This window comes from Monomorium pharaonis, chromosome 2 (genome assembly GCF_013373865.1).
Source record: "Monomorium pharaonis isolate MP-MQ-018 chromosome 2, ASM1337386v2, whole genome shotgun sequence".
Classification (NCBI taxonomy): domain Eukaryota; kingdom Metazoa; phylum Arthropoda; class Insecta; order Hymenoptera; family Formicidae; genus Monomorium; species Monomorium pharaonis.
This window is the reverse complement of record NC_050468.1, coordinates 11,232,350-11,260,272: the sequence shown is the minus strand read 5'-3', so window position 1 is coordinate 11,260,272 and position 27,923 is coordinate 11,232,350. Positions and strand designations below refer to the sequence as shown.

At 31.3% G+C, this 27,923-nt stretch overlaps 1 protein-coding gene and 2 long non-coding RNA genes across 5 annotated transcripts; 2 read left to right on the top strand and 1 right to left on the bottom strand.

Annotated features, from left to right (window-relative positions):
• Positions 1-1,215: 1,215 nt before the first annotated feature.
• LOC105835722 (transcription factor CP2-like protein 1) lies at positions 1,216-27,923 on the top strand. Of its 3 annotated transcripts, XM_028194067.2 has the most exons (13): positions 1,227-1,357; positions 1,789-1,933; positions 2,748-2,973; positions 4,830-4,971; positions 10,157-10,240; positions 11,779-11,991; positions 12,431-12,575; positions 13,980-14,216; positions 14,458-14,706; positions 15,066-15,142; positions 25,461-25,653; positions 26,927-27,374; positions 27,453-27,923. In XM_028194067.2, exons 2-13 carry the CDS (start codon positions 1,796-1,798, stop codon positions 27,500-27,502), a joined length of 2,202 nt encoding a protein of 733 aa, XP_028049868.1. In that variant the 5' UTR covers positions 1,227-1,357; positions 1,789-1,795; the 3' UTR covers positions 27,503-27,923. The 3 variants fall into 3 exon arrangements, with proteins under 3 accessions (XP_028049869.1, XP_028049867.1, XP_028049868.1); XM_028194068.2 differs by having other exon boundaries at positions 1,216-1,933; positions 14,004-14,216; XM_028194066.2 differs by having other exon boundaries at positions 1,216-1,933.
• Positions 4,995-9,689, top strand: LOC118644298. The gene is made up of 2 exons (XR_004962105.1): positions 4,995-6,571; positions 7,810-9,689. It is a non-coding gene; the product is annotated as an uncharacterized LOC118644298 (long non-coding RNA).
• LOC114255445 lies at positions 9,968-11,545 on the bottom strand. Its single transcript, XR_003626701.1, has 2 exons — positions 10,295-11,545; positions 9,968-10,215 (listed from the first exon to the last, which is right to left on the bottom strand). It is a non-coding gene; the product is annotated as an uncharacterized LOC114255445 (long non-coding RNA).

Sequence of the window (27,923 nt, the reverse complement as noted above, 5' to 3'; positions counted from 1 at the left end):
AGTTTTATCAGTTTTAAAACACAATCTTTACATGAAGAATGCGTAATTTCACAAATTAAATTGACGTGTAATTTATTAGTATTGCTCATAAGAATCTATAAGATTCTCCTCTATCTAAAAAACCTTTTTAATTTGTATAATTAATGTTATTATTTTATTCATATAGACATTTTTATATCATAAATTTTAATACTGTTAATTTTATTTTTGGTAAAAAATATTAAATACATTAAATATTAATCACATAGATTGAACGAAAATTGTTATTGTAGTATATTGTTATTACTTTATGCTTATGGCAGTCAATACATTAAGGATTTTGGTTCTACAATATCAACTAAAAGTTGAAATTAAGAAACTACTGAATTTTTTAAATTCTTAAATTTATTTTTTTTAATTTACAACAAAAAATGTTTAATCAATATATTCAAATTTTGGTTATAAAACTAGCGTCAGAGAAAAAAATGAGAATTGGCTTATAATCGCTTATACATTGATAATGACTCCATTTTCTACAATTTTAGATAAATAACTTTTAAACGATTAAATAGATCTAGATAAACATTTGCACGAATATTTATTATTAGTACAAAGCTTGATTGTATGTGTACAAAATTTGATTTAATTTGTAATTCTATTTTCTCATCAAATTTGCATATAAGTACTACAAAACGCAATTTTACATAAAAATCCAGAGTAAAAAAATTAAATACACTTATAATATATATTAAATAATTTTAAATTAATAAAAGAGCATTATATATTTTTATATTTTACAAAGATATTCAATATAATAACAGAACAATCTACAAAATTTTGGGGGAATATTTTGAAATGTAGTACATGTACATCCTTAAATAAACGCGCGCGCACGCTGTTAAAGTTAATAAGTGACGTAACAAGAACTGCTGTCTCAAATCACTTTAGATCAAACAAAATAATTAACTCGTCGACCGCGAATGTCTTTTATATTTCAAAATTAAGAATTTGTTTATTCACAGGAGGAGGTTGTCCGCCAAAACGGCAGCAGAGCTTTGACACAACTAGGAACAAGATGCGTTGCAGCCAAGGTGTGGCAATGGTATTCGAGGACGCGTTTGTCGTCTTTTCGCGTTTTTTGTCACTGAAATCGCGAGGCTGCGCACTCTTGGAAACACACCGGCAGCGCGAAACCACCGGCATCAAGAAACTGTACAACAGCTTCTTCGTGATGTTCTAAGAGAGGGTGGATTAGTACGCGTACTCGACCCTGAGAGAACCATCGGCGGTCGGGTGATGCACCGTGTATTTCCGGGCACATCGAAGATCTGGACCGAGGGGTATCCACAGGTTGAACACACAGCACGATCTGCAACAGGTGCGAAAGGTACACGCGGTGGAATGGAATGAGTGTTTTTTGCAGTTAAAGAACGACGGCTGAAGATGAAGATTGTCGATCTGTGATTTAAGATCAGCCGAACTCGTCACCTTTTATAGAATCGTCGCCGGAGGAACTAAATTTCTTTTTGCATATATAGACATAGCATAAAAGTAGTAAAGTAGTAAAGTTGTAACTCGTAAGTCAAGAAGTCGTCTTTTCATCCTTGAAGAGAAGAATCCTTTGACGCTAGAGATCTATGTCCATCGAGTCTCTTTAAAGGTGGTTGAAAAGTGATACCCTTCGTAGATCTGAGATTGAAGATTAGCTTATAGATATTATTGTCCGGAAATCGTCGCAGGCAAACCCGTTAGTGTCACAGTACATAGGTTGTAAGCGGTAATTAATTCGATCACGTCTGCTCTAAGAAGCTGTTGAATGGAGCTGCAACTCATAATGGATGGCGGCGCGGAAACCCTGCACGGGGCAATGTGGTTCTCTAACACATCTCCATCATATGAGCAATTGTCACCTGTTCGTCCAAACAGATGTGACGTTGTAACCGTCCCTCAACAGGTGCGTGAAATTATTATTTCTTCCTTTTTCTCTTCCATGACAATTTTATAAATCATCTGAAATTACATTTTAAACGATAATATAACTTTATTCAGTTTTATTGTTTTAAACAGTTATTTATTTTTACAATTGTTTTATTTACATTAATATTTACTATTTATAAGATACCTGAGTTGAATAAGGCTCATTTATTTTTGTAACCGAGGATATTAAAATAAACTAGGTGAGAATAAAATCTTTATTTCAATCACTCACAAAGCAAAATATATTTTTTATATAGATTATTTGTAAATGAATTTTAAAAAATTTAACTTATTTCTATTGTGCTGTATATGCTTACAAATATAATAAAATCCGAATCTATATTTAAATATTTAATATATATATTTAAAAAAAATATGTATACAGTTATTTTCTGTAGTTAAGAAGTTAAATAATATTTTTTATATTATAAATCATAAAATAATGTATGCTTAATAAACTTTTAAGTAGATTTTTATAAAGTGATTCGTACACATCTATTACACATTTTGCTATCACAAGTTTTTTTTTGATTAAACGACGCGTTATTGTCGGTTCTAAGTTCCTTTTTACGTATTTTCTCACGCATCTTTTAAGCATACATTCTATACATAAAGGCAGCTGTTAAATGTAAATTCAAAAGTGCGTCTTATTTGGCTTGGGTATTTACCAATCTTGATATTTTTTAAAAACAAAGATTTAGTTTTATTGGGATAAAATTTTTTGATAACGTCAGATTTCTTTCGAATGATTATATTTCAAAAATAGTAATTGCAAAATGTCAATGTTACAGACTACAATAGAGTATCATAGCCCACAAAATTCTTTATGGCAAGATAAACACAACTCGCCGAAAAATTCGCCAACTAGTGGTGATCAGATGCATTTGAATGGTGGTTCGCCGCAACTCTCGCCTTCTGGATCATCCCCAAATTGTGAACAGAACAATTTGAAACGCCGTTCCACGGAACCGTTGCAGCATATCACGGAACTTGAAAAGAAACATATTAGAAGAGACGGTTGGTATCCCTTATTTATTCTCATATATCACAGTGATTTGGAAAGATATAAAGCTCTAATGTTTATAAAAATATTTTTTTTAAGATATTAAATTTTGACAGTGACAAATTTTATATTCTACATAAGATATATTTGCATAAAATGTAAAGAATATATTGCCTTAAATATGCAGTGGCGTAAAGTCGATTGTCATTATCATGTAGTCGTTGACGTAGATATATCTTCTTAAAGGTCGTGACCAAACGGCCTCTCGAACACTGTCGTAGCCACGAGTTCCATTTTGCTGCCTAATATTACGGATCTTTCGTTTATTAATAGATATCTATATTGTGTTTTCTATTCTTTAAATTTTTAAAAGATTAAACTGTTCTGTAATAAATCTACTCTGCAAATCTCTACAAATCCATACATAGAATTATAACATTCACCAATATCACATTTATTGTCCTTGTAACAAAATTCTAAAAAAGTTTAATCAAACGTTAATATAATTAATTTATACGGATGTAACAACACAATGTAACATAGCGCTTGACGTAAACGACTTAACAATCACCGTCAAATTTCGCTCGAAAATTTCAACTACCTGGTAAATCAGTGAATACCAAAGAATGTTCTAAATTGTTTGAAGCAACATTCGCGTTCAATATTGTCATTATTGATTGACGGTTAAGACTCAGCGATATGCGAGTGACGTCGCTTTGAAGAGCTCCTCCAGACTGATTGGCGAACTTCTGCGTTCTGTCTTCATACGTCCGACGCCTTTTCGCCCACGTGGTCATCCGTGGCTGATAACTCGCAAACGCAATGTATCACGTAGATTGGCTTAGAAAGAAGAAAAGAGATAGAAAGAGAAAGAAAGAGAGAGAAAGGAGAAAAGCCTGATACCACTTCGCCATACTGCAGAAACTTTGTGAAGGTGCATGTACGTAGTTTCAGTGGTGTGTTTCTGCACAAGTGTAACCTTTGTTGCGGCTAAAATAGTATGAAGTGGTGTGACATCGACAGATCCAGGGTGTCGTTGCTGCAAAGTCGACATTATCCCCCCATTGCCATCAAGAATCGGCGTCGTCACGCTATCCAGGAGACAAAAGATAGGCCGACCACGATGCATCATCAACTTCACGCCAGTTACAACAGCACTCAGGGCGGTACGATGCCGTATATAAGAAGAATTTTATGCTGTGTTGATTGTTTTAGATAAAAGTTTAGATAAAAGAGAGCGCTCGAAAAAGCAAACTACAATGAAGATGCCGAAGAAAAAATGTAGTAGTCTAGATGCGCAATAATTTTTGTGCGCGATTATTTAATTCGCCCACACTGGAGCTTCTTTTTTTTCTTTACAAAACAATTTATAAATAAAAAAATTAAATTTTAAATTAGACATTTTCACGTAAATTTTTTTTCTTTATAATAAAGAATAAAGCATGAGAGTGCATATGAAATAAAAAAATAAACTACAATGTATTAGACATAACTTTAGTGAAGTAAATCTTTTCTTTAATTAATTAAATTTCTTTAATTTAAGTATTTATGTATTTAAATAAAATATAATTAAATATTTTTGAACTAAAGTTTAAGTATTTTTATATATTTAAGTTAAATATATAAATACTTGTAGTAAATAAATTTAATCAAATTGGAAAATTTAGCTAGTTAATATAATACTTATTTCTCAGTATATATTTAAAATTTTTTTGGCGTATCTATAATCTATCTAATTTATAATCTATTTAATCTATCATACGATACTAACGAGAAACTAAAATAAAGAAAAATGAAAGAAAAAACAAACGGTAAAAAATTTAAAGATTATTATTAAAAGATTTATAAATTTGTTTGGTTTATGTTTCAGGATCTATCGGAAGCAATGGCTCTGGCCAAGGCTGGTCTACGCAAGTAGAAGAACTCGCAGAGCATCTTGCCGATTTTGATGGATCGTTATCCGCTCTCGCAGCATCTGATTTTGCAACAGCTGTCGCCTCTTATTCTATAAGGTAAGTGATATCCTGGAAAAATTCTAAAAAAAAATTTTTTTGGCCAATTGCTAAAAAAATGACGTTTTACTGTAATAAAATTTTCTCTAAGGAAAAGTAAATTTAACGTATCATACAAAGAAAGGTCGTAGTTGTAAGTATGGTATCTCGAAAAAAATGTTAACTATGCACACAAAGAGAATTTTCTTAGAATTTATCTCAAATTTATAGTCATAAGACAATATAATGTTCTGAGAACTTTTTTGTGATTTTCTCTTTATTATTAGATATTGATAAATCAGAAAAAACTCTTCGAAATATTATGTTGTTTCTCAATTACCGTAATTTTAAAAATAAATTTTAGGAGAAAATTTTCCTTGTGTACCGATTTTACGGTATTGTCAGAGTTGGATATTTACATAAAATATGAATAATCTACATTATGGATAAAAAATACATTGCATAAACTTTATGAATTATATTTTACATGTCATCCTACATAAACATAACTCAAGATTACCGTAAACAAGATTATATTCCACACATCTTTCAGAAAGCTTTTTGAAAAATATCTAAAAGATATCTTCTGCTAGATATCTTTTAGAAAACTTTTTGAAAGATGTTGTATGGGATCTACATAGATTATTTGCATATTGTTTACGTTATTTATACGAATCTGTCATATTAACAAGGAATGTAAATTATTACAGATTAGATAATTTAAAACTTAAATAGAAACTCAGAAGAAAATAATTAAGTTATGAAATTGTTAATATATTTAATTTAATATAGTATTGATAAATAAAAGTATATTAAAAATAATATATGTAGAATATAATTTTTACCATTTCTGATAAAATGTCAATCTTTTCTATAAATCATTATATTGATTATATTTTATACAGATAACACATAAAATATAGTTTACATAGTTTACATTGTGTACACATAATGTAGATTACATATATGTTTTTTACACATAAAAAATATGAACACCCAATCCTGCAATATCTATGGATTATTGAAGATTCAGATTTCATCAGATATAGTGATAATTATATTTTATTTCTTTATTTTTCATATTTTTATTTTATCAATACTAAAGTCATATATGTTAACAATCTTATAATTTAATTTTTTTAACTTTTTATATTGTATTATATAATTTATAATAATTAGATTTTATTATCTACATAAAAAAGGTTTGTGTGAGCATAATATAAACAATATGTAAATAACTTATGTAAACGTACGTCGTGATATGCACGGCCCTAGTCTCGATAATACAGTCATCGAGAGCTGTCCATCGATAGACAGAGCGCGAATATCAAATTGTGGTCGGTATCGCAGGCTTCTGCCACGAACAAGATTGAAACAGCGTACGAAACGACAGTGAGCTGATCTAGAAATCCGGTTAAAACTGGTCACAGTTCTTGGCATTACGTCGCACCGACAACACGAGAAAATCAAACCGGTCGGGCCACGAGTATTGGTGTGTTACTTTCAAACGCACGTGCACAAGTGTATACGCGAAGCGTACGTAATGTGAACGAAAAAGGAGCGCTGCCGGTCGTAAAATTTCTCTCATGTTTCCACATTTTCGTCAAAAAAAAGTTACATGGTGCATATAATTAATAATTTATATTTGAATATATTTAAATATAGTTACATATATTTAAATATATTTAAATATAAGAAATTTGTGGATAATTCTCCTTTATATAAGTAAATAATTACAATTTACCAGTTTATTTAGTTTATTTGTTATAATAGTAATTTTAAAAACATATATATACATAGACAGTCTTACACACGACTAAAATGATTACGCATATACCTTATCGATAATATTAAATGCGTATCGTAAATTCACGCTACGAAGGACGTTGAAAGTCCATACGTACATGAGCATCATTTTTCATATAAATGAGAATTTTTTAATAATGCCCTTTATGTATATTTTAATATTTTTTTGTTTTATATGTAACATGATAATATAATAATTTGAAATTAATTAAAATTTTTTTAATATTTGTTAAAACCGTTAATTAATCGATTAATTTGATTAATGCAATTTTGTAGCTTAAAATGTATTTTGCTACGAAAAGAAAATTGACTTATAATAGAAACAAAAAGATCTTGATTGCATTGATTATTGACTTGTCGTGTCACGTGCATCAGCTGATTGTGCATATGTATATATGTAAACGTGACAGAATTACACACGATGAAAAAAAAAAGAAGGCGTGTATCTGTCTACATGAATGAATTAAGACGTGCGTCGAATTCGTTTCTTGTGGTTCAAACCGGTGAAAAACCAGCTGTATTAGTTTCTAGGTGTACTCATAACCGGTTTATTCTTGGCGGCGTGTCGACATAACTGTTTGAGCCGCAATTATCTGCAATCGCGTTGCGGAATTCGCCGTATCGTTAGTCAAATTGTCAGAAGCATTGTTAGTAATGATACCAGTCGTTTCGTCGCGTTCGAAGCTGAGATCGTTTGATCATATTTGAATCGGTCGAACGTCGTGCGAAATTTTCAGAAATAACAAAAATTTAAACAAAGTTTGTTATCTGAACACACATTAAAAGTCTAAAAATATAAAAAGTAAAACTGTGAAATAATAAATCAAGAATAATATATTTAATAATGATAAAATATCGCGCTCTATATTATATTATTGTGTAAAGATAGAACTTGAAATTATCTGGAAGTGACTTTTAACATCATTTTTACGTTAGTATCTTGTTTCGATAAAAATCTGTAAAAATTATAATAATGTCTTGATACTTTACCATTATTCGAAAAGGTTAAAAATGCTATTAATTTCTATGAATATTTTATTAATTTTGGTCAAGATTATTAAATAAAGTGACCATTTAATCATAAATAAAGATATGCACCAGTATGTAAAACCAGGGTAAGTAATTTAATAAAACTATATTATATTTTTTAATATAATTGTTTTGTTTTTATTACTATTTCGTGCTTGTAAACCATATATGTCTTCAGCCGAGAAAAAATGAACTTATGCAATTATGTATGATTATATAATTGGCCATATATATTATAATATAATTGAATCCAAAAAATGACGTGATATGATCTTATATAGCTATATACAATTGTATATATTCAAATATAATATGATTATGTATAACATAATTATATATAATTATATATAAATAAATGTAATATGATCATATGTTATATTATACGATCGTATATAATAATATTTGAATGAGGAAATGATATGATTTTATCTGTATGTAATTATATTCAGTTACATATGATTATATATGAAAACATCTGAACAAATATGATTACAAATAAATAAGATCATATCGGGCCAAATTCGATATTATTTTATATAATCATATATAATTATACATGTTATTAGATTTGTTTATATCTAATTATAAATATTTATATATGATCATATTATGTCCATTTTTTCTTGGGCATTCTTTAAAAAAATTATCTTTTACAAAAGTAAAGATGGCGACTTCTTTCTGAACTCACTTCAAATATAAATGATTGGATTTTTCACAAAAAATTAAATATCCTTATAAGTTTTATGTCTTGGTGTGCATATCTTGTGAAATATTCGTAAAATAGAATAAAAATGAAAAAATGCATATATTTTCCACCGAAATTAAAATAGCGAATTTTTTCTGAGCTTATTTTAAAAGTCAACATAAGAACTGCATGAAGAACACAACATATTTTATAAATGGTGGATTTAATGTGGTGGATAATGCTAAATTTTTTTAATTTGAGAGAAACTCAATTTGAGCTACTATTTTAACAATTTAAGTCAATTTTTAAAATTTTGAAATTTTAGCTACAGATTTATAATTAGCAAATCTAAAAGCTTTTAGTAAAGAATTAAATATCATTAGAAAAAAATGCACAAAAGGGATAAATAGAACTTAAAAGGATAGGAAAGGGTTAAGATTTATTATATATATTATTTGCGATTAGAATACTTGATGCATTCGGAAAATTGTAGCTAGAAGAACTTCGTAAATTATAACAAGTATATGCACGAACATCCTCAACATATCTCAGCTATATCGATGGATCGAATACTGAAGAAAAATTTAGTGGTATTTTTGATTCTCGATATCGACATTATTTCACACTGATTAAATCCGTTGCACACTGAACTAGTTTATTCCGGCTCGCGCTGACCTTACTGACTCACGACATTATCGTATCTATATAGTGGTTCTCAAATTATATATTTGTCCCTTATCGCACTTACATTCGGTGCATTGCAAGATAAGATGACGTTAATCCTAATCGTTACACCATGGCGTGATCATTATTGTGCATTAATGTAATAAATTATAGAAAATCAAGTTACCTATATTGACAGGTTATTATTATGAAAAAATAAACGAAAGCATTGAATTTAACATGTTTTATACTGAATACTATGTTAATACCATAAGCTATGATAATATTGTGAAATAAAATATTCTTTGAAAAAAATTAGACATTATATAAATTTTCAAAAAGAGATACAGATTTAGATAGGCAATTGTGACAATGTTCAAGATTATTCTTAAAACTTGTGTAATATGAACACATGCTATAAGATTTTGTTATCATTAATTTCTAGAAAATATATATCAGTCATAAATATTTGTATACAGAGAAAAAGATTTCTTCAGATATAATAACAATTTTATTTGACTATTCCAAAGTATATACTTCTTTGTGAAAAAAAAAATATTAAATCTAAAGAAATAAAATTTGAAATATGTATAAAATTTCTTTAGATTTAATAAAATTGATAAAAATATACATATATATTATATACTTTGGAATAGTCGAACGAAATTGTTTATTAAATCTAAAGAATATTTCTCCTTGTGTATTTATTATCAAAAAATATTTTGAAAACTATAATAATTTTTGTCACACTAATTATATATCTTTATAATGTTAAATGATATTAGGAGAGGAACCACTAAAAATGTGATATAAAAAACAAAAATTTCTATTTAACATGTGTAAGATTTTGTTATCCTTCTAATTTCCAGAAAATATGTATTAGTCATAAATAGTTGTATTTATTATTAAATAAATATTTTGAAAATTGGAATAATTTCTGTCATACTTATCTTTACAATGTGAATAATATTAGCAGTAGACTACTAAAAATATAACGTGACAAAAACTTCTGTCTTTTTCCAGCGAAGGCCTCCTCAACAATTTGCCATCGTTAACAGTCTTCAAGCAGGAGGCGCCTTCGCCTGAAAATCAACACAACAACCCCAAGTAAGTCACAACAGATCATTTCTTTTACAACTACAATATCATGCAAGAACTCACTCAATAATTGAAAAAAAATTGTTAAAAAGGTTTCAAAAAAATTAGTTTTAAAGCGCGAAATTTTTCAAACTAAGCTACGTTTACAATTATGTTCTCGTTTCCTTCTAATTTCGTGAATTGGATTATTTTCGCGTAATGCAGTTCATTTATTTATGACGAACGGTAGAAGCGTGCGGTATCGATGGTAGTGACTGGCGTTACTACGATTACGACTGCAATACAAAGAGAACGACGCCTATCTCTGCCGCGGGGCCAGTCAAGGGTGACGGGGGTAAAAAGTATCCGCGAGCGGAATTTGCCACGCGCGGCTCCCCCGCAAAGACACGGACGCCGATAAGGCTGCGACTATATCGTTGCGCCCGTTCGCGACTATCGAGAATGTAAGCCGCTCGCGTTCAAGTCGGACTTCTTACGCGCGTTTTGCTCCGCACAGCCGGAGTTGGCCGCGTCTCGATCATAAACGTGAATCGCGTAAATCGATATCTCATTCCGCGTGTAACCTTAATATAAAAATTGGGAGGGGAGATTCTCCTCCCCCCTCCCCTCCCTTCCTCCCCCCCGGATAGGATCGAGTTGAGTTTTGTAACGTAGTGCGCGTAAAGGAAATCTTGCGGTAGGCTGGTTACGCAGGTGAAACAGTGGTACGAGTGAAAATAAAATAGAATAATCTCACCAATGAAAATAAAAAGAGAAATGAATCTTGCACCAATTTTCTCCTGAAATCTTACACGTCTGTAGAGTCGTGAAATGGTACTGATGAGATGATGAAAAAACAGCATCAAATACTTTTACTCCTTTTTTTTTTCACTTGGAAAATCCTTCCGTTTTCCAAAATTATTATTTCGTGGGCTTCCAATGGCCCATGTGGGAGATTGATATCCGCATTAGAGTTTATTATCTGAGCCGCCGCGCCGATGGGATCGCGTGGGATCATCGTGTCGATGTATAACGAAAAGAAGATGAAGTCGCGAGAGGTCGGCTCGTGATCTTGTTTCTTTTCGCTCGGCGTGAAATAGATCGTGTAAAAAATATATATCCGGAAAAGAACTGAGTATCTAATAACTGATTAGACGAATGATGAAATATTACTCGTCTAGCAGGCACACTTGGTGTGGATTTTCATTTGCGATTATGTTCCCGCGAGTGAAACGTTGAATTCGCGGCAAAAGCTGACGTAATGTTCGATTGACGTAAAACTGTTCGATTATATATGTAAATAACAAGTCTCTGTGTTGACGACTGTTTGTACGGACTTACATCTGTGAGCGTTGAGCGGAAATTTCTACTGCGAATGTGTCGAAAATCAGAATGAGAACACCCGTGGATTTGAACGTCTCGCCGTCACTTTTCTTTAACTTATAGTGAGTAGGTTCGATATTAATCACGGAACATTCTGTCTGCTTGTCTTGCGCGAAGAAATCGATGTCGCGATAGCGCGACGATCAAATGTATCTCAAATATTTATATTATATGAATTATTTCAGTTTAAATCACGTGTCGCAAAGGGCGATCAACACAGTGCCGCCTAGCAATGGAAACATCGGCCCCGTTGAGGCTGATAGCAACAACAATGGACAAACCGCTACTAGTCTCCACCAACTCTTGTATTCCTCTGGCGAGGAATACCCGCCGACTTCGACCGCGACCAATCACGTTTCTTCCTCCCAGCAAGGAAACGAATTCAACGAGGATTGCCGGTGTGTTATTAAATATTAATTAAATATTAATTAATTTACGTTTAATTAAAATATTTTAGTAGAAGCTTTGAAATCGCATTAACTGCCTCAGTTGAAAGTAATTTACACAATGAGTACAAAGTTATAAATTGAATTTTTTTGTATAATATAATTTTTATAATATATGTTATAATAATATTATTTTATCGTTTATTTTAATTAATTTATATTATATTGATATAAAAGATTGAGAGGAATTATATAATATGTGGTATTCTCAACCGAAGCAGTTAGCGAGAGGCTTTTCGAGACTTTTGTTAAAATTTTAGTCGCAATAAAAATTTTATATTATTTTAAAATGTGCTGTTCGTAATAGTAATGTACTAATTTCCTTTTATGCTTTTATATAATAGATTGCATAAAAGTGGAATTGTGTATACATCAAAAATTTTCCTTTTAGTTTTCAGTATGTCTTAGCAGCCGCTACTAGTATTGCCACAAAAGTTAATGAAGAAACGCTGACATATTTGAACCAGGGTCAATCGTATGAGATAAAATTGAAAAAATTAGGCGATTTGTCTGCTTATCGCGGGAAGATTCTAAAGGTATTTCATCATATTAATTATAAAGGAATATCCATTTAGATGCTTCTAATGTTTGGGTAGCGGCATCTTAAAAAACGCTTTAATAGTTTTCTACGAGGTAAAGAAACGAGCTCATGCTGGTGCAGATTATTTGTTAAACTACATATTTTTTCTGTTATAAAAAATGACAAAATAATACAGCAGTTTATAAACTCATATTGATCAAATTATGAACTCCGGTAAATTATATGTGTAATATTATGTAATAAACAATATATGAAAAAAGTTTTTTCTAAAGTATCTGAAAAATTAATTAGATACAGATTAGAAAATAATTTTATTAGATTATGAAAACAATTATGTTGGACGCTCAAGCTAAAATGTTAAAATTGTCTTTGTTACATTACTTGAACGTTCTTATACACTGAATAAAGACTTAACTTTTAAATTTTTAATAATTAAGTTTTTCTACTTGATGAAATTTTCTCAGTTCAAATATATAATATATACTAATATATTTAACTTAAACACATAAATATTTAAATTGAGGAATTTTTTAAGTTGAAAAATTAATCAAATTAATAACTGTATTAACGATTTTAACCAATTACTTTGACGGTTCAACAAAATTATTTTTAGATCAATATTTATATAGCTAAATTTTCAAATACTTCAACAAAATTGTTGTTCCCGTTTACCGAAGCATAATTTTCAAGTACTAATTCGTTGCTTATCTCATTAACGTTAAAACATTTAAGTACAACAATACATGACATAAAATATATTTATGTCAGTTAATACTTATCCTGCTGATAATGGTGTAAATAAAATTCTAACTCTTTCACGGAAAAAAGGATTTGTTGAAATAACTAAGAATTTTATTGATTCAGTAAATATATCGTATAACCGTAATATATGGACAGTTTTCTATGTGAAATTTTTATGGAACAAATTATTAATTATGATTAATTATATTTATTATATTTGTTACCACAGCAAGACAACTTTTTGCGAAAATAGTCAAATATATAGATTAAATTTTTTAATAAGACTTAGTTTTCGCATACTTTTATTGCTGTAGTAAAGAAAATTTGTACATTTTTGTTGCAAAAAATTAGTTGCTCTAATAATTTATTTGCAGACATAATTTTTTATTAAACTCAAATCTCTTTAATTATACGTGTTAAAATTTATAATTAAAACAAACTGAAGCTATAGTTTCGTTGATTCATCTAATCTAATTTTTTCCGTGTTTGTATTAATTTACCTTAGGGGAAATATAGAACCCTGATTATAGATAGATGATTTTTAATTAAATGCTTCTCGATTATAAATACGATTTAACACGGTCGGCGTGAGCTCACGGTGTGTCCTCGACGTTCAAAAGATGTGAGTCGCCCAAACTGTGCTACAACACCTCTGTAGGGATATTCGACCTTTCTGTTCCAGTCAACGATTCGCATTTGCTTTCACGAGCGACGGCTACAATATACGGAGCGGGAACAGATGCTGGCCTGGCAACGCGCTAGACCGGGAGAGAGATTGTTGGAGGTTGATGTTCCTCTCAGTTATGGAATGGTGGATGTCTGTCAACCGTCGCCGTCTAACAACAGCGTGGAGTTCATGTGGGATCCCACAAAAGAAGTCGGCGTTTATATCAAAGTACGCTGATTTTAGTTTATGGACTTTTTTTATTCTTAATTTGTAGTTTATTCTTATTTTTAGGAGACAAAATTGATCTGCACGTAATTATATTCTATAAATAATTAAATAAAAATTATTATAAAATCTGGAATTTTATGAATAAAACTTAGATCAGTATACGAACTTTTCCGATATATATTTAAAACGATTGATGGAATATTATTCATATTACTAAAATGTTTGTTCAACTGGTTAATAGGTCAATTGCATAAGCACTGAATTTACACCGAAAAAGCATGGTGGTGAGAAAGGCGTTCCCTTTCGAATTCAAGTAGAAACCCGATTGCCGGGAGGACCACGTTTGCATGCCGCATCATGTCAAGTGAAAGTCTTCAAATTAAAGGGAGCGGATCGCAAGCATAAGCAAGATCGTGACAAGATACTGAGACGTCCTCCTCACGAACAAGACAAATATCAGCCCAGTTATGACTGTACCGTCCTATCTGATGTAAGCTTCGCTGAATTCTCTTTTACATGGAAAGAACATTTTTGTTGAAGTCTTCAAAAAAATTAATTAGATATAGACCTGAAAGTAATTCTATTAGATTTTCAAAATAATTATATAACTCAAGTTGTTACTAGAATTTCAAAAATTTTTGTAGCATCATCGCATTATTAAGCATTCTATATAAATTATTTTGACCTAATAAACTTATTTTCAAATATATATCTAGCCAGATTTGTCAGATAGATTTTTCAGCAAAATCTTTTTTTCCGTGTTTAAATAGAAAAAACATTAAAATTAAATGTCTAAAACAAAAATGCTTTCTTAATTTTTTAATTTTTGTTCTTTCTTCTCCGTTACAGATTCCTCTAGAAGCCTTATCGCCTTCACACTTGTCGACACAAAACGGTGGAAGTCCATACGCCTCGACGGATGCAATGTAAGTTGATTATTACATGATTTTTCTTACATATTTTTAATCGTATTGTAAATATATGAGGTAATACAAATTGGCAGTGTCATTACATAAAGAATTGCGAGACTTAAAAAAAAGACGGTTTTATATAAAAAGATAGAATAAAATGTTATTCAATGATTTATATTATAGCACATTATATTCCATGAATAATTCATAAGTGGAACAAATTGGAATAAAATGTGCTACATATAACTCATTGAATATTATTAAATTATTAAACAAATAATATAACAGTGAAATAATATCTTCTAATAATACATTTATCAGTTTATATTCTATTACGATCCATTTTATATAACTAAACCGAAATGGTATCAGCGATATTTTACTTTAATCGAAATAAGTACAGTGACATTATTTTTTTGTTTATATGTTATTAAAATACTTTTAATTAATGTGTTGTGAATTATTCAGAATAAGTTAAGTATCAAAATACTAAACAAAAGATAAGATAATTATGAATGGTAACGCTTCTCTAACTGGATTTATTAATTTGTCATCATTAGATTATATCTTTCACGTCAATTTTATTTTCATTTGCCTATTTTTTAATATTATTAAAAAAAACAGTGTTATATTGTAAAATTATTTTATAGTAAATTTATACCTTTTTTCAATTTTCTTACCCTTGTATCAAAACAAGGGATATAACTGAAATTAAATGGCTTGTAGTTATATATTATAATAGAAATGTCAAAACTTTTCGTATAAATTAAAAATGGTATTCTTTTCAACGAGTTTGTTGAATAATTATATAGGGATGCATGTACAAAACGTTTAAGATTTATTTTCGTGCAAGAGAGCTTTATGGCAAACTCACAAACATAATTTATACTCAGGGGAAAAGATTATTGATAAAAGATTAAAATATCGCGAATTTTATTTATGTATATAGATGCTGAATTGACTGTATCTTTAGGGAGTAACAAAAACAAATAAAATATTCGCCTTATTGCAAATTTTGCCTTATTGCGAATTCCGAGTTTACAATGTCTTACTTACTATACCAATAACAACTAGTCGATTCTGGATACAGCGGGTTTCGGGTGCCTGCTAACTATAGCTGAATCGTTCGTCTAAATAAGTCGAATGATTGGTGCCGTCCAACCGGCGTCATTTGCGCGTTGTCCGAAAATAGCATGCGAAACATACATTACAATTGCATCAGATGCCATGCACAATTACATCCATATTTAAACGGACCATGATTGTTTTCTTCTTTTTAGCAATTCTAGCAGGCATAGAGTTGTGTAATGAAATTCGACATCGTCATAAACTCAAAGTCAATAAGTATTTTTTAATTCCTATGTCATATGTTTATTTATTTGCAACTCACTGATTACCATTTCCTTTGGTGAAATTTTTCTCAAAATTTTTATACTTTTTATAAATACGGAGAATATCTACATCTCTCTTTTCTCGGAATTCTTCACATATATAAATTCTAAAATATTCTAAGATTAGAATTAAAAAATCTGAGAAATTCTGTAAAAAGTTATAAAATTATACAAAAATTTAATGAAAATTTCAGAATTTTTTAGTATATTTACATAATTCATACACATGCGTGCGCGCGCGCCCACACAGAGAGAGTTCAAATTTTTTATAGACCATATTTATAAAATACTAGCTATGCCCTGCCACGCGTTGCTGTGGCTCTCTATTCTTATGCTACGTTTTTTTCAAATTTTTTTTGCTTGTTTAACTTTCAAGAGCCTTGCTTTACTGTTGCTCTTTTTATTTTATTTTTGAATAAGTATTTATCTATCTTTAATAAATCTATTATTCATTTATTCACGTACTTCTAACTTTTTTTTCTAAAAGCTGCCATGGATTTAGAAATCCATTCAAAAGACTGTTTTAAATAAGTTCCTTTTTTCAATAAAATAAAAGCCATCTTTATTTTTCTTATTACCTTAATTTAAACACAATAGAAACATTCTTCGCCTCTCCCGGTCTCGCCCGTCTCTCTCCATCTCTCCTGGTCTCTCCCCGTCTCTCCCGGTCTTTCGCGGTTTCTCCCCGTCTCTCCCGGTCTCTCCCCGTCTAAGAACACTCCTATTTTCGAATACAACATTGTGTCAAAATTTCAAATCCTGCCATTGATTCTAAATTGTCATATACACGCTAAAAGAAACATTCTCAAATTAAAGGCTTGCATTTATGAAACAATCAGTAATAAATCTAATATTCATTTATTCGCGTACTTCTAACTAAATTCAATACAACGTTGTGTCCCATATATCTGTGCGCGCGCGCGCGCGCGCGCGCGTGTGTGTGTGTGTGTGTGTGTGTGTGTGTGTGTGTGTGTGTGTGTGTGTGTGTGTGTAACAAAAGCAACGTTGTGTCAAAATTTCAAAGCAATCGGTGAATAACTTACGGAGATCTTAGATGAGTAACAAACATTTTACATTTTTATTTATATAGATTTAAGTATTTCAGAATTTACATATGAAAAAAATTTTTTTTAAGATGTAGATTTTCTTAGTATTTTTGAAAAATATTGCAATTTGTAGAAAAAATTCTGGAAAATTTTTCAAGATTGTGTTAAGGAAACACGTAGTCAGACGAGTCCATGCGTCATATGGTGTCAATCAACAAATACCTGTTCTAAGGATATAAATAGCAATACGTTTTCGATTTACTAATGTCCGCCAATGACTGATTTTGCTTTTACAAGCTATTTATATGCACGCATAACAACCAAGCAATCTACCAAGCAATCACCGCGACCTTCGCGACACATTACGACGCAGGTAGAAATAAATGCAGGACCCATAAAAGCACAACTGCGTAGTAAAGATCATTTTAAAGTTATCTACACAATCATCTCTTCTTTTGATTATAATAAAGAAGTCTCAATGAGAGAAGATTGCTGACAAATTACTAGCTTTTTTTATATTGACAATGTTGGAAATGTAAATGTCGAGAAAAATTCATCAGCAAAAAAGTTAAAAGAGATATTCAAATACATTTTTTTTTGTCGAAAGAAATAAAAATTAAAGACGATAAAGAACACGAATACTCTTCATAATGAAACGATTTTTCGAAAGCAAATTAAAACAATGAAACATTGCTTTTTTCGTATTTATCTTTCATATTTTTATAATTAAGAAAAATGAAAATATCACGACAATTATTAACAAGTTTTTGACAGAGAAAACATGTGAATCTACGAGCTAATTACCATAATGATTTTTTTATTTTTCATAATTTTTTTATTTACACAGAAAAAAGAATATTGTTGTTTTGACAATATCTTTAATTTCAAAATGGAAATCTTAAAATGAGATTATATTGTGTTAAATCAAAAAGATTTATTTGAATGAAGATTTATTTTAAAATTTTATATAGTTCAACCAAGAAAATGATATTCTTGTTATTTAAGAATAATTTTCTTGAATGGAAAGGAAAAAATGTTGGATAGAAAATACTACATGTTTAAATCGAAGATTATAATTTTCTTAGAATAAAATTATCAAAACAATTATATTATAAAAAATTTAAAGAAATGGCTCGTATATTTCAAAAACAATAAAGAAGAAGAGGTCAAAAACGACCAAATTAAGGTGTAAAAATTTAGTAGAATTTATTATTATAAAACAAATTAATTGTAAACTGTATGTTTTGATTTACTAGTCTTTCTCAGCAATAATTTAACATACGTATAAAATAATTTAAGACATTACAAATAAATTTACATATAAATTAAAGAAACAAAGAGTTGAGTCATAAAACGATTACATCACAGTTTAACATGTCAACGGATTACAAAAAGATTCGGTGATTATAGTCAGATGGTATAAAATTTGATCGGTGAAATGGTATAAAACTGATTATATTATAATTATATTATATTCTTTTGAAATAACACTTATAGTATTGAAATAAGACTATAATATATTGAAATTCTAGATTTTCAAATTCTTCTAAAAAGATTATACATATATCGTTGCTTATACATATATGAAACAATAATCGCATCAATTTGAATACATAAATTTCAATTTGAGACTATTTTTTTCTTGTGTACTAGTGTAATATGAATTTGCTGTTATTCAAAAATTCATGATAAAAAATTTTTTATATATAAAAATGTATATTATTTCGCTACACCAAGATAAATAATGGAGTCTAAAATGAATTATGCACTCCTCGGTTATAACAGAAACCATTGCGTTGTCAGAGCCCTGCTCGCGGTAGGAATTTATTCTGGTGAAGGATAGTTGGCGGTGGTTATGTCTCTGTCAGAAGACTTCGCTTCTTTGTAGTGGTAAACGACAAGTGGGGGACGCGGAGGTAGACGCCGGGCATCGCCGCCAACAAACTGGCTCGAACTGGCGCGAGCCGGCGTCCCTGTCTCCGCTGACGACCTCTCGATGGAGGGGAAGTTGGAGAACTGGCGAGTGAGGGAGAAAGAGAGGAAGAATGACACGGCAAAGGAGAAACACGCAAATAAATTCAGAACGCCATATATTGCGCATAGCCATGTATCGATTTCTGCTAAATCCACCCAGATCGCAATAATAAAGCTAAAACTCGTGTGATCATATTATTAAAAATTGGAACAACAATCGCTGTTTTAATCGCCAAGCACGTACCGCATTTATTTCACAAGTAAACCTTGACATTATGCGTCATTTGTACAACTACTTGCGACATTTATAAATCGACACCTTCCTCTGCTGGCGCCGAAAAAGCGTATAATCCGTTTCTCTTGCTTGGATTGAGAATCGCGCTATCCTACCGAGCTCGCGCGTGTATAACCTTGACGCGATTCCGCCGGGCATCACTCGGGAAGAAAGCGGCTGAGCTTGCAGTCGCTCAGTTGCATCGTGCGAGCGAGAACCGGTACCAGCCTGAACCGGTAGCCTTCAGCTCGCTCTCGCTCGAGACATTTCAGAATAGCGCAAAACACTCGAGGAGAAAGAGGTCTCTTCAACTTTTCAACATTACTTCATCCTATCCGCAGATTAGAGTTTCTTAGCATTCTGCGTCATCTACGATACTCCAATTCGAGGAGAACTACTCATCACTAAGGCTAATTAATTAAAGAAGAAATTGATAAAGCCTGTTATATCGAAGGATCTTTTGCGTTTCCATATATCTGTGGCCCGTGTGTCTTATGATTATTCGCTTGACAAATTTGTGCACAGTAAAGCTTGATAATTCGTGTTTGAACAAGTCACCTGGTTTGTGTAGTAGTGCACGGCTGGGCAGAAGAGACGTGTGAAACTCAAGTTATCGTTCAAGATAACCGAATTAATCTTAGTCCGGTATATTCTGGTACGTGACAAGGTTTCCGGTGTGCGGTGACTGAATCTGCCGAGACAAGAAGCGGTTCGATCGGGATCGCCTGTACAAATAACACACCCGACAAGCTTATAAGGGGTGTTAGCTTCATCGATCGGGATCAGTTTATCGTCACATGGTTAATGTATCCGTATTGCATCGTGATCGAGGGTGACCTGATATTACGCTGTCTCTTAAACAAGTAGCCACTTCCCTGTTCCAGCTGTGTTCGCGAGGACCTAAATAGTGTTACGCGATCAATCAGCCGTTAGTCATGCAATAAAACCGTTGACAAGATCACTCGTGACAGATAGCTTATGACAGCTCGCGGCCGCGTTTAATAACAACCACGTGTGATGCCTCGAGTGAGCTTCTTCGAGCGATAGTGATCTCCTTCAAGTGCAGTTGAATAGTAGAAATACATCTACGAGTCGATACATCGTGAGCGAGCACCGTTCAGGAATGCCCTCGTCCGTCGTAGCAAACAATCGACTTCCGACGCGAGTTTCGCACGCATTTTTAGTTACGTTAATCGATCATCTAAGTTTCGTGATAACACGTGATATCCTGGCTATCTACGTGCTCCTATCGCGTCAGGATCATCTCCTCAGATGACGAGCAGCCTTGCCGCCAAAAAGCTAACGCCAGGGCGGTTAAATTGATTCTTGTAATCAGAGCATCCCGTTCTTCCCGATCTACCCGACCGTGGGAATTTGCTGAAAACAAATCATCAGGTAGAAACTATTTTAAGAAATCAAGGAAATAAAACGCAGAAGAAAGAATAACACGAAGATTTTTCTGACTCAAACAAATACATATGTATATTTAATTTCGAAGAAGCTTAATTTGATTCATGAAATCAACTTAGCTTTGAGAGAGAAAAAAACAAGAGGAAGCTATTATAGCCGCTTGTACAGATCGTTTATCAGGAAATGTCAATGAGATTAATTGCTCAAGTCGAGAAACATTAATTGTTTCTAGGACTGAGTTTATCTTACAATCAAAACATTCTTCTCTTGCGTTGTAAAAAAGAGAGATTTATAACGTCGGTGCGCATAGAGAAAATTTCTTGAAAGAAGAAATAGGGTGGACATATTTCACACATCGAAGTGTTCTACGAGGCAATAGAAAACTATGTGCGATGGCACACATGTGGCACTATAATTACGCCCGATGCAAAGTGGCGGCACGCAACACGTCGAGAAGATAAACATCATAGGCTCGGCAACTCTCGCGGATACAAAGTTCATTCCTTTTATAGAAGTACATCGGACAAGTGGAAGGCAAACAACAAAAGTCTATAAGCGGTGAAGAAACCGGTTAGACTCGACGGAAAGAAGGATCTTCGGATTCTCCAGGAAACTTATCGCAGATTTCTTCGGATTATCTTCAAATCGTGGAACTTTGGATCGCAAGTGATTATCGCGCGACGGCTTGTTTGCTCGAGCGCACGTGACGTGTGGTTTGTATATAAAGAAAGAGGAAAAAGAAGAAAAGAGATACGACACACGCCGATCACGCGACTCAGTGAGATTTCAACTCGGGGGAGCGACGTGTGAAGGTCAGAATTTCGAGAGAGTTTGTCGACGGACAAACGTCGGCAGGCGACTAGCAATATCCGGTTCGCGGCAGACAAATGCAATCCGTCTGACTTGAACTGATCCTATCTGTCGGAGCCAGAGCTCTCTCTATTACTCGAATTCACCGAGCAATTTTAGTTATTGGGTATTGAACGCCGCACTGTCGAGATACCGAACGACTTGCATTGTATCTGAATGATGTCAACGATCGGCTACAGTTGCGGTTAATCAATTTTCGATCGGGCCGATAAGAAGAACGGAGATTCGAGAACGCCAGCTCGCTACTACATCGACACGAATGGATGGAAAGACGCTTGTGGAACGGTCAGACGTTCGAGCGTGCGGGTACACCACGTTTATGAATGAGCGCGTGAAAAGTCGGAAGAAGGCCTTTAAGGAAAAGAGCAACTTGCCGTAGATTTCATTCGATCCAGTCATTGTAGTGAAAGAGTATACTCGTCATGTCAAGGAATTATTGGAACATGAAGAGTTGTTGGTCCATCAGACGGCCGCATTATCCGCTCGATCAGTTTGTTTCGTGGCTTCTGGAACATGAGGTAGTCGTGAGCGGTACTGTGCCGCATGTGCAGGTCGTGGCCAAATTCATCCACGTCCTGTTAAATGCACGGATGAAAAGGGGATACATTATGCGAGGAGGACTGGTCAGTCTTCGGATAAGGAGGCATTGGAACACCAAGAAATTTGACGGCTGTCAAAAAAAAGTCAAGCTCGTAGTGCGTTTGAAGGAGCATTCTGCGTAAGGATATGCTGGCGTTTTTTTTTTTATTTCTAGGTTCAGAAACATTACCCTGAGATGTTATTTTATTCTTGATGTTTATCAAATGTTAAACAAGGAGGATGATGTTTCTGAACGCAGTTCAATATAGCTTTTTCGATTGAATAGATTTTTGCAGCTTTTAAGCAGCGGATAATAAGTACCGATGACTTAAAAAATATATATATGTGTATATTACATATAAAACATCGCGTCTATTAAATTTTACTGTGAATTCCAATTAGCGATGGCTAAAGAAGTTTCGCAATATTTAAGTTTTATATTTTTATATCGTTATCTCTTTGGATGATAATATTAAATTGTTTAAATGATTTTTGCACTTAATTAAGAGACTTTACACAAATATATAATTCATCAAGTTATGTTTTATATTCAAAGTTGTGAATATCTGTTTGTATTACAATATATAATATAATAATTATTACAACGTGTTTAAAATTTTCAACAAGAGGAAATTCAGATTTATATAATACGAATTTTGGAAAGTTTTAGTATTAACAATAAGACAATAAGAGTTTGATATTATAAAAATAATATATAATATTTAGCTATCAATGAGTTATAGGATTGGAAGTAGATGATTTTAAAGTTTGAAATGATCGCATGCGTGACAGATGTCTCATAGCTAATGGCCGAAGTTTCATAGAATCAATTTAATTATAAGTGCTAGAAGAATTCTCAGGCATTCCGTCTTAATTGAGATAAATTTATAAAATTTTTTTGTACATTGTTTTTATGTATTTTTATATATTTACAAAAAATTGCAATTTATATTAAATAATGCAGTAAAAATAAACCTGTTTTACTGTAGTTTTAAGTACTAAAATAATTTTTTAACGACTAAGTGGATTTAAATAATCTTTTATACAAATATTTATTGGAGTTCTATTATATATATATATATATGTATGTAAAACATTGGTATTAATTTATAATGCTACTTTTCCATTAAAAGTTATCATACCAAATAAGTGCTATTAAACAATTTTACAATACATAAAAATATGAAGAAATTTTATATAAAAATTAAAACTAAACAAAAAATTAAATTATTTTTAAATAACTTAATTTACAAAATTTTTTAATTTGTTAAATGTCACTTTAATTTTTAATTTAATATACATTTTTTTAGTAATACTTTACATATAACACGTACAGTCATCTAAAATCTTAAAACTTTTTTATAACTTATTGCCACCTGAATTACATATTACTTTTACAATATCAAATTTTATATCTTAATATTGAACTTTCCAAAATCCATGTAATATTTACATATCTGTTAAAATAAAAAATCAACTGCATAAAATTAAATTTTTTGCTTTGACAAAAGTTACAATTGTTTAAAATTCAAAATAAGTTAACATATTTTGGGCATACATGCGAGTATTACCTTTACACTTTATTTTCTAATAGATTTTAAAGTAAATTGGTTATTATAAGCAAAGTTATTTTGCTATCGATTTTATCGAGAAACGCATATTTTGTAATATTTCCGTACATTATTTCTTCATAAAATTATTCAGCTGAGCGTACAAGTGTCAACCAGTTGGTGATTTATGTTGCATGCACAATTAATAAAATATATAATCCGCCGGCTCGCCAACATTTTGCAATGTGCTGCAAAGTAAATGAATACACCGCACAGACCAGAATTCAAGTACGCTTTTGTACTGAACGAGTTTTTTCATACAGTAAGAATCACACAAGAATTATTACGAATCACGAAAGAAATAATCACAACCATGTAATTTTTTATTATTATGAATTATTAGAATAATTTATAATTATAAATAATAGAAGATTTATTATTATGAATAATAGAAGTAACAATTTAATACATCTGACTGTTTAGGGTCTTACATTATCACATCTATGTTTTTACTAGAAAAGTCTGGAGGAGAGTAACATTAAATTACTTATAGAGCCCTTATATTTATATATGTATTAACTTGTTTATATATATATTAACTTTCCTTTTTTCATAATTTCCCAAACATAATTTTGTTTTTAACGTTTGTATTTATGATATTTTTCAATTTTTTGCTCTTTTACAAGATTATCATTGTCCACATATTTTACATCGGAAATCTTAAAACATACCTATGTACTCGTACATTATTTACTTTAACACATACTTAATCCAATTAATCCAATAAATCCAATAATTAATTTAACTTAAAATAATGTAATGTGCTTTATGATCCAAAATATCAAATGTTATAATAGATTATCTATTTAATTATAATTAACATGATTTTTTTACGCTCACGACTTACTTTTACGATGCTATATATTCATGTAAGCATTTCACTTTAACTTACTGCAATTATTTTAAACACTATGCATCATAATTATTAATTCGCTTCTTTTAACTTTGTTATTGTTTATACTGAAGAAGACTTAATATAGAGTTGAAATATTTATTATTTTTTATGTTTTCTAAACACAATAACTTATTTATACACACGACTATCTGGGTGTTGATTCTTATCAACATATTATCGTGTTCTCATAATTTAGTATATTTAAAATTGCGATATCTTTATAATTACATTTTTAAGAGAAAGAATAACAAGTAATTAATGTGCTATCGACTTTGCTTTTTCAGATCACCACAGACACGCGCGACTATCGGCGGCAATTCTTCTCCGGTAGTCGCCCCGTTGGCACTTTCGGTTTCCAATTCTAATATTGTACCATTGGTTCCGGCTTCGGATATCGTCAAGGAAAACGTGGGAACGGCACCAGCCTTGCCATCGCCCGCAGCCATACTACCGGATCAACCTTGCGTTGAAGATGATGTTAGTATAACAATACACAAAGCTACTTTTCCGCAACCAATCGAATAATAAAGTTATAAAAATAGTTAAGCTCTTTGTTACTAGAAAATTAAGTAATTTTTTTATTCGATATTTCGAAGAAGAGAAATGATGAAAAAAAATACGTACGTTGTCTACATCAAAAAAACAATAGTATGCAATTTTTTGTATCTTATATCGAACTATTATATTTGAAAAAAAAAACATTTTAATTAACAATCAAATTAATAGAATATTAAACTTGAAGGTCGACTGAACTGGCAATCTTTTATTGATAGAAATTACATTTAAGAGTGTATCGGACATACAATTTTATACAAAAGTGCATGAAATTTGAAATACTTAAATATCTACGCCTAACGCATAGTAAATCTAGATGTAAAAAACTTGAACGATAGTTGGAGTCTTATTTTTACTCTTACAAAGGTATTTTTCACGTATTTGCGATTTTTTTCACTTATGAGTTTAAACTTTTGACAGTGAAAATGCACAATTATCTCAAGTTATATTTTATTTCTTTAAAACAGTGTAGTGAAGACAATTGAAACTTGGCAGATATTTTCTTCTATTTATATACTAGATGTACAAAACACTGGTACTATTTCTTCTATATTTTTTTAGCTGTTTCATCCGTCAAGATTGTCTTTTTCCATAAGATAAAAAAGGATACCATGTAAAATTAGTGAAAATTAAAATAGTTATAACTCAGCAACCGTTTAGTGGATGCGGTTTCAATTTTTTGCAGTACATTAGGGAAACTAAAAGAACAATTTCACAAATTTCTAGCAACTTTGTACCATTCAGTCCGATACATCCTTAACAAAATGTTTCGACAAAAATTCTGCTGCTTTTCGAGCGTATGCAATATAATAAATCATAGAATGACGTGACAACAGCAACGTGTTACTTTTTAGTTATTTGTAATGTTATTTTTATGAAGATCAAGAATAAAGAAATAAATATGAGTATCTTCATTGTCACGTCATTTCATGATTTAGTATTTTGTACCGTACGCTTGAAAAGAACCAGAATGTTGGTCGAAACGTTGTGTTAAATGTAATTTTTATCAAAGGATTACTAATTTAGTCAACTTTCAAGTTCAATATTCTCTTGTTTTCTTTGGCGACTTTGATAATAATTATAAAAGTTGCTGAATAAAATTAATAACTGTGAGTATAAAATTAAAGAGATGATTGTATAGAATTTGACGCTATTTAATTCATGTCACTTATTATGATAACTTTAAATCTCGCAGGGTTCATGTCTTACCGAATTATCGCCCGACGCAAATGCTACGCAGACAACCGCGTGGCTTCGCGCGAGCCGATTCAACGCATTCGAATCAACTTTCGCAAGCTTCTCTGCATCAGATATTTTACGCTTGTCCCGGGAGGATCTTATCCAGATTTGCGGCGTGGCGGATGGTATTCGACTGTTCAACACGTTGCATTCCAAGGCGCCGACTCCGAAGCTCACCCTTTATTTCTCTTTGGAAGGCAACGGTTCACTCTGGAGAGTCGCCTATCTCGACAGTTTGACAAGCACCGCGCTCACAAACAAGTTGCTCAACACTCTAAACTTGCCTCATGACCGATTGCACTCAATACTGTTTCTAGGACCACAGGGTATACACGTATTGGTCACCGACGAGCTAGTAGCGAATATGAAAGACGAGAGTATGTATCTCGTCGAGACTATTAAAGGTAAACTTTCTTTTGTTTTGATCTTACAATTTTAAAAAGAGATTGCAAAGAGATGTTAATATGTTTTTTTTTTTTCAGATCCGGTTAGCGAGCGTTACAAATTGTTAATAAAGTCAAAAATTATTTGAACAACTGTAGATTTTCTTCCATTTATATTTTTTTATAAATGTATGCATATATAATAACAAGAAAAAAGAGAGAAAAGAAAAGAGCGCGCAAAGTCTAATACAGTTATTCAGTAAATGGATGCAGAGATTATTATCATATAATCTTATATATAGATAAAGGAGGATTCTTAGAAATTATTAAAAGTTTTAAAGAGCCAATTAAGATCTCGTAACATAATGATCTATTAATATATTTAGAGTAGTTATAACTGAATACAAAAGTGAACTTCATACACAAATTATATATGTATGCTATAATAAAAATTAACTTTTATATTAAGAGATAAAAGTTATATTTTTGCACATTATTTGGATTTGTGGATGCGTGCACGCGCGCGTATGTGTGGGTGTGTTGCTAAATATATATAACTTTTATAAAGGA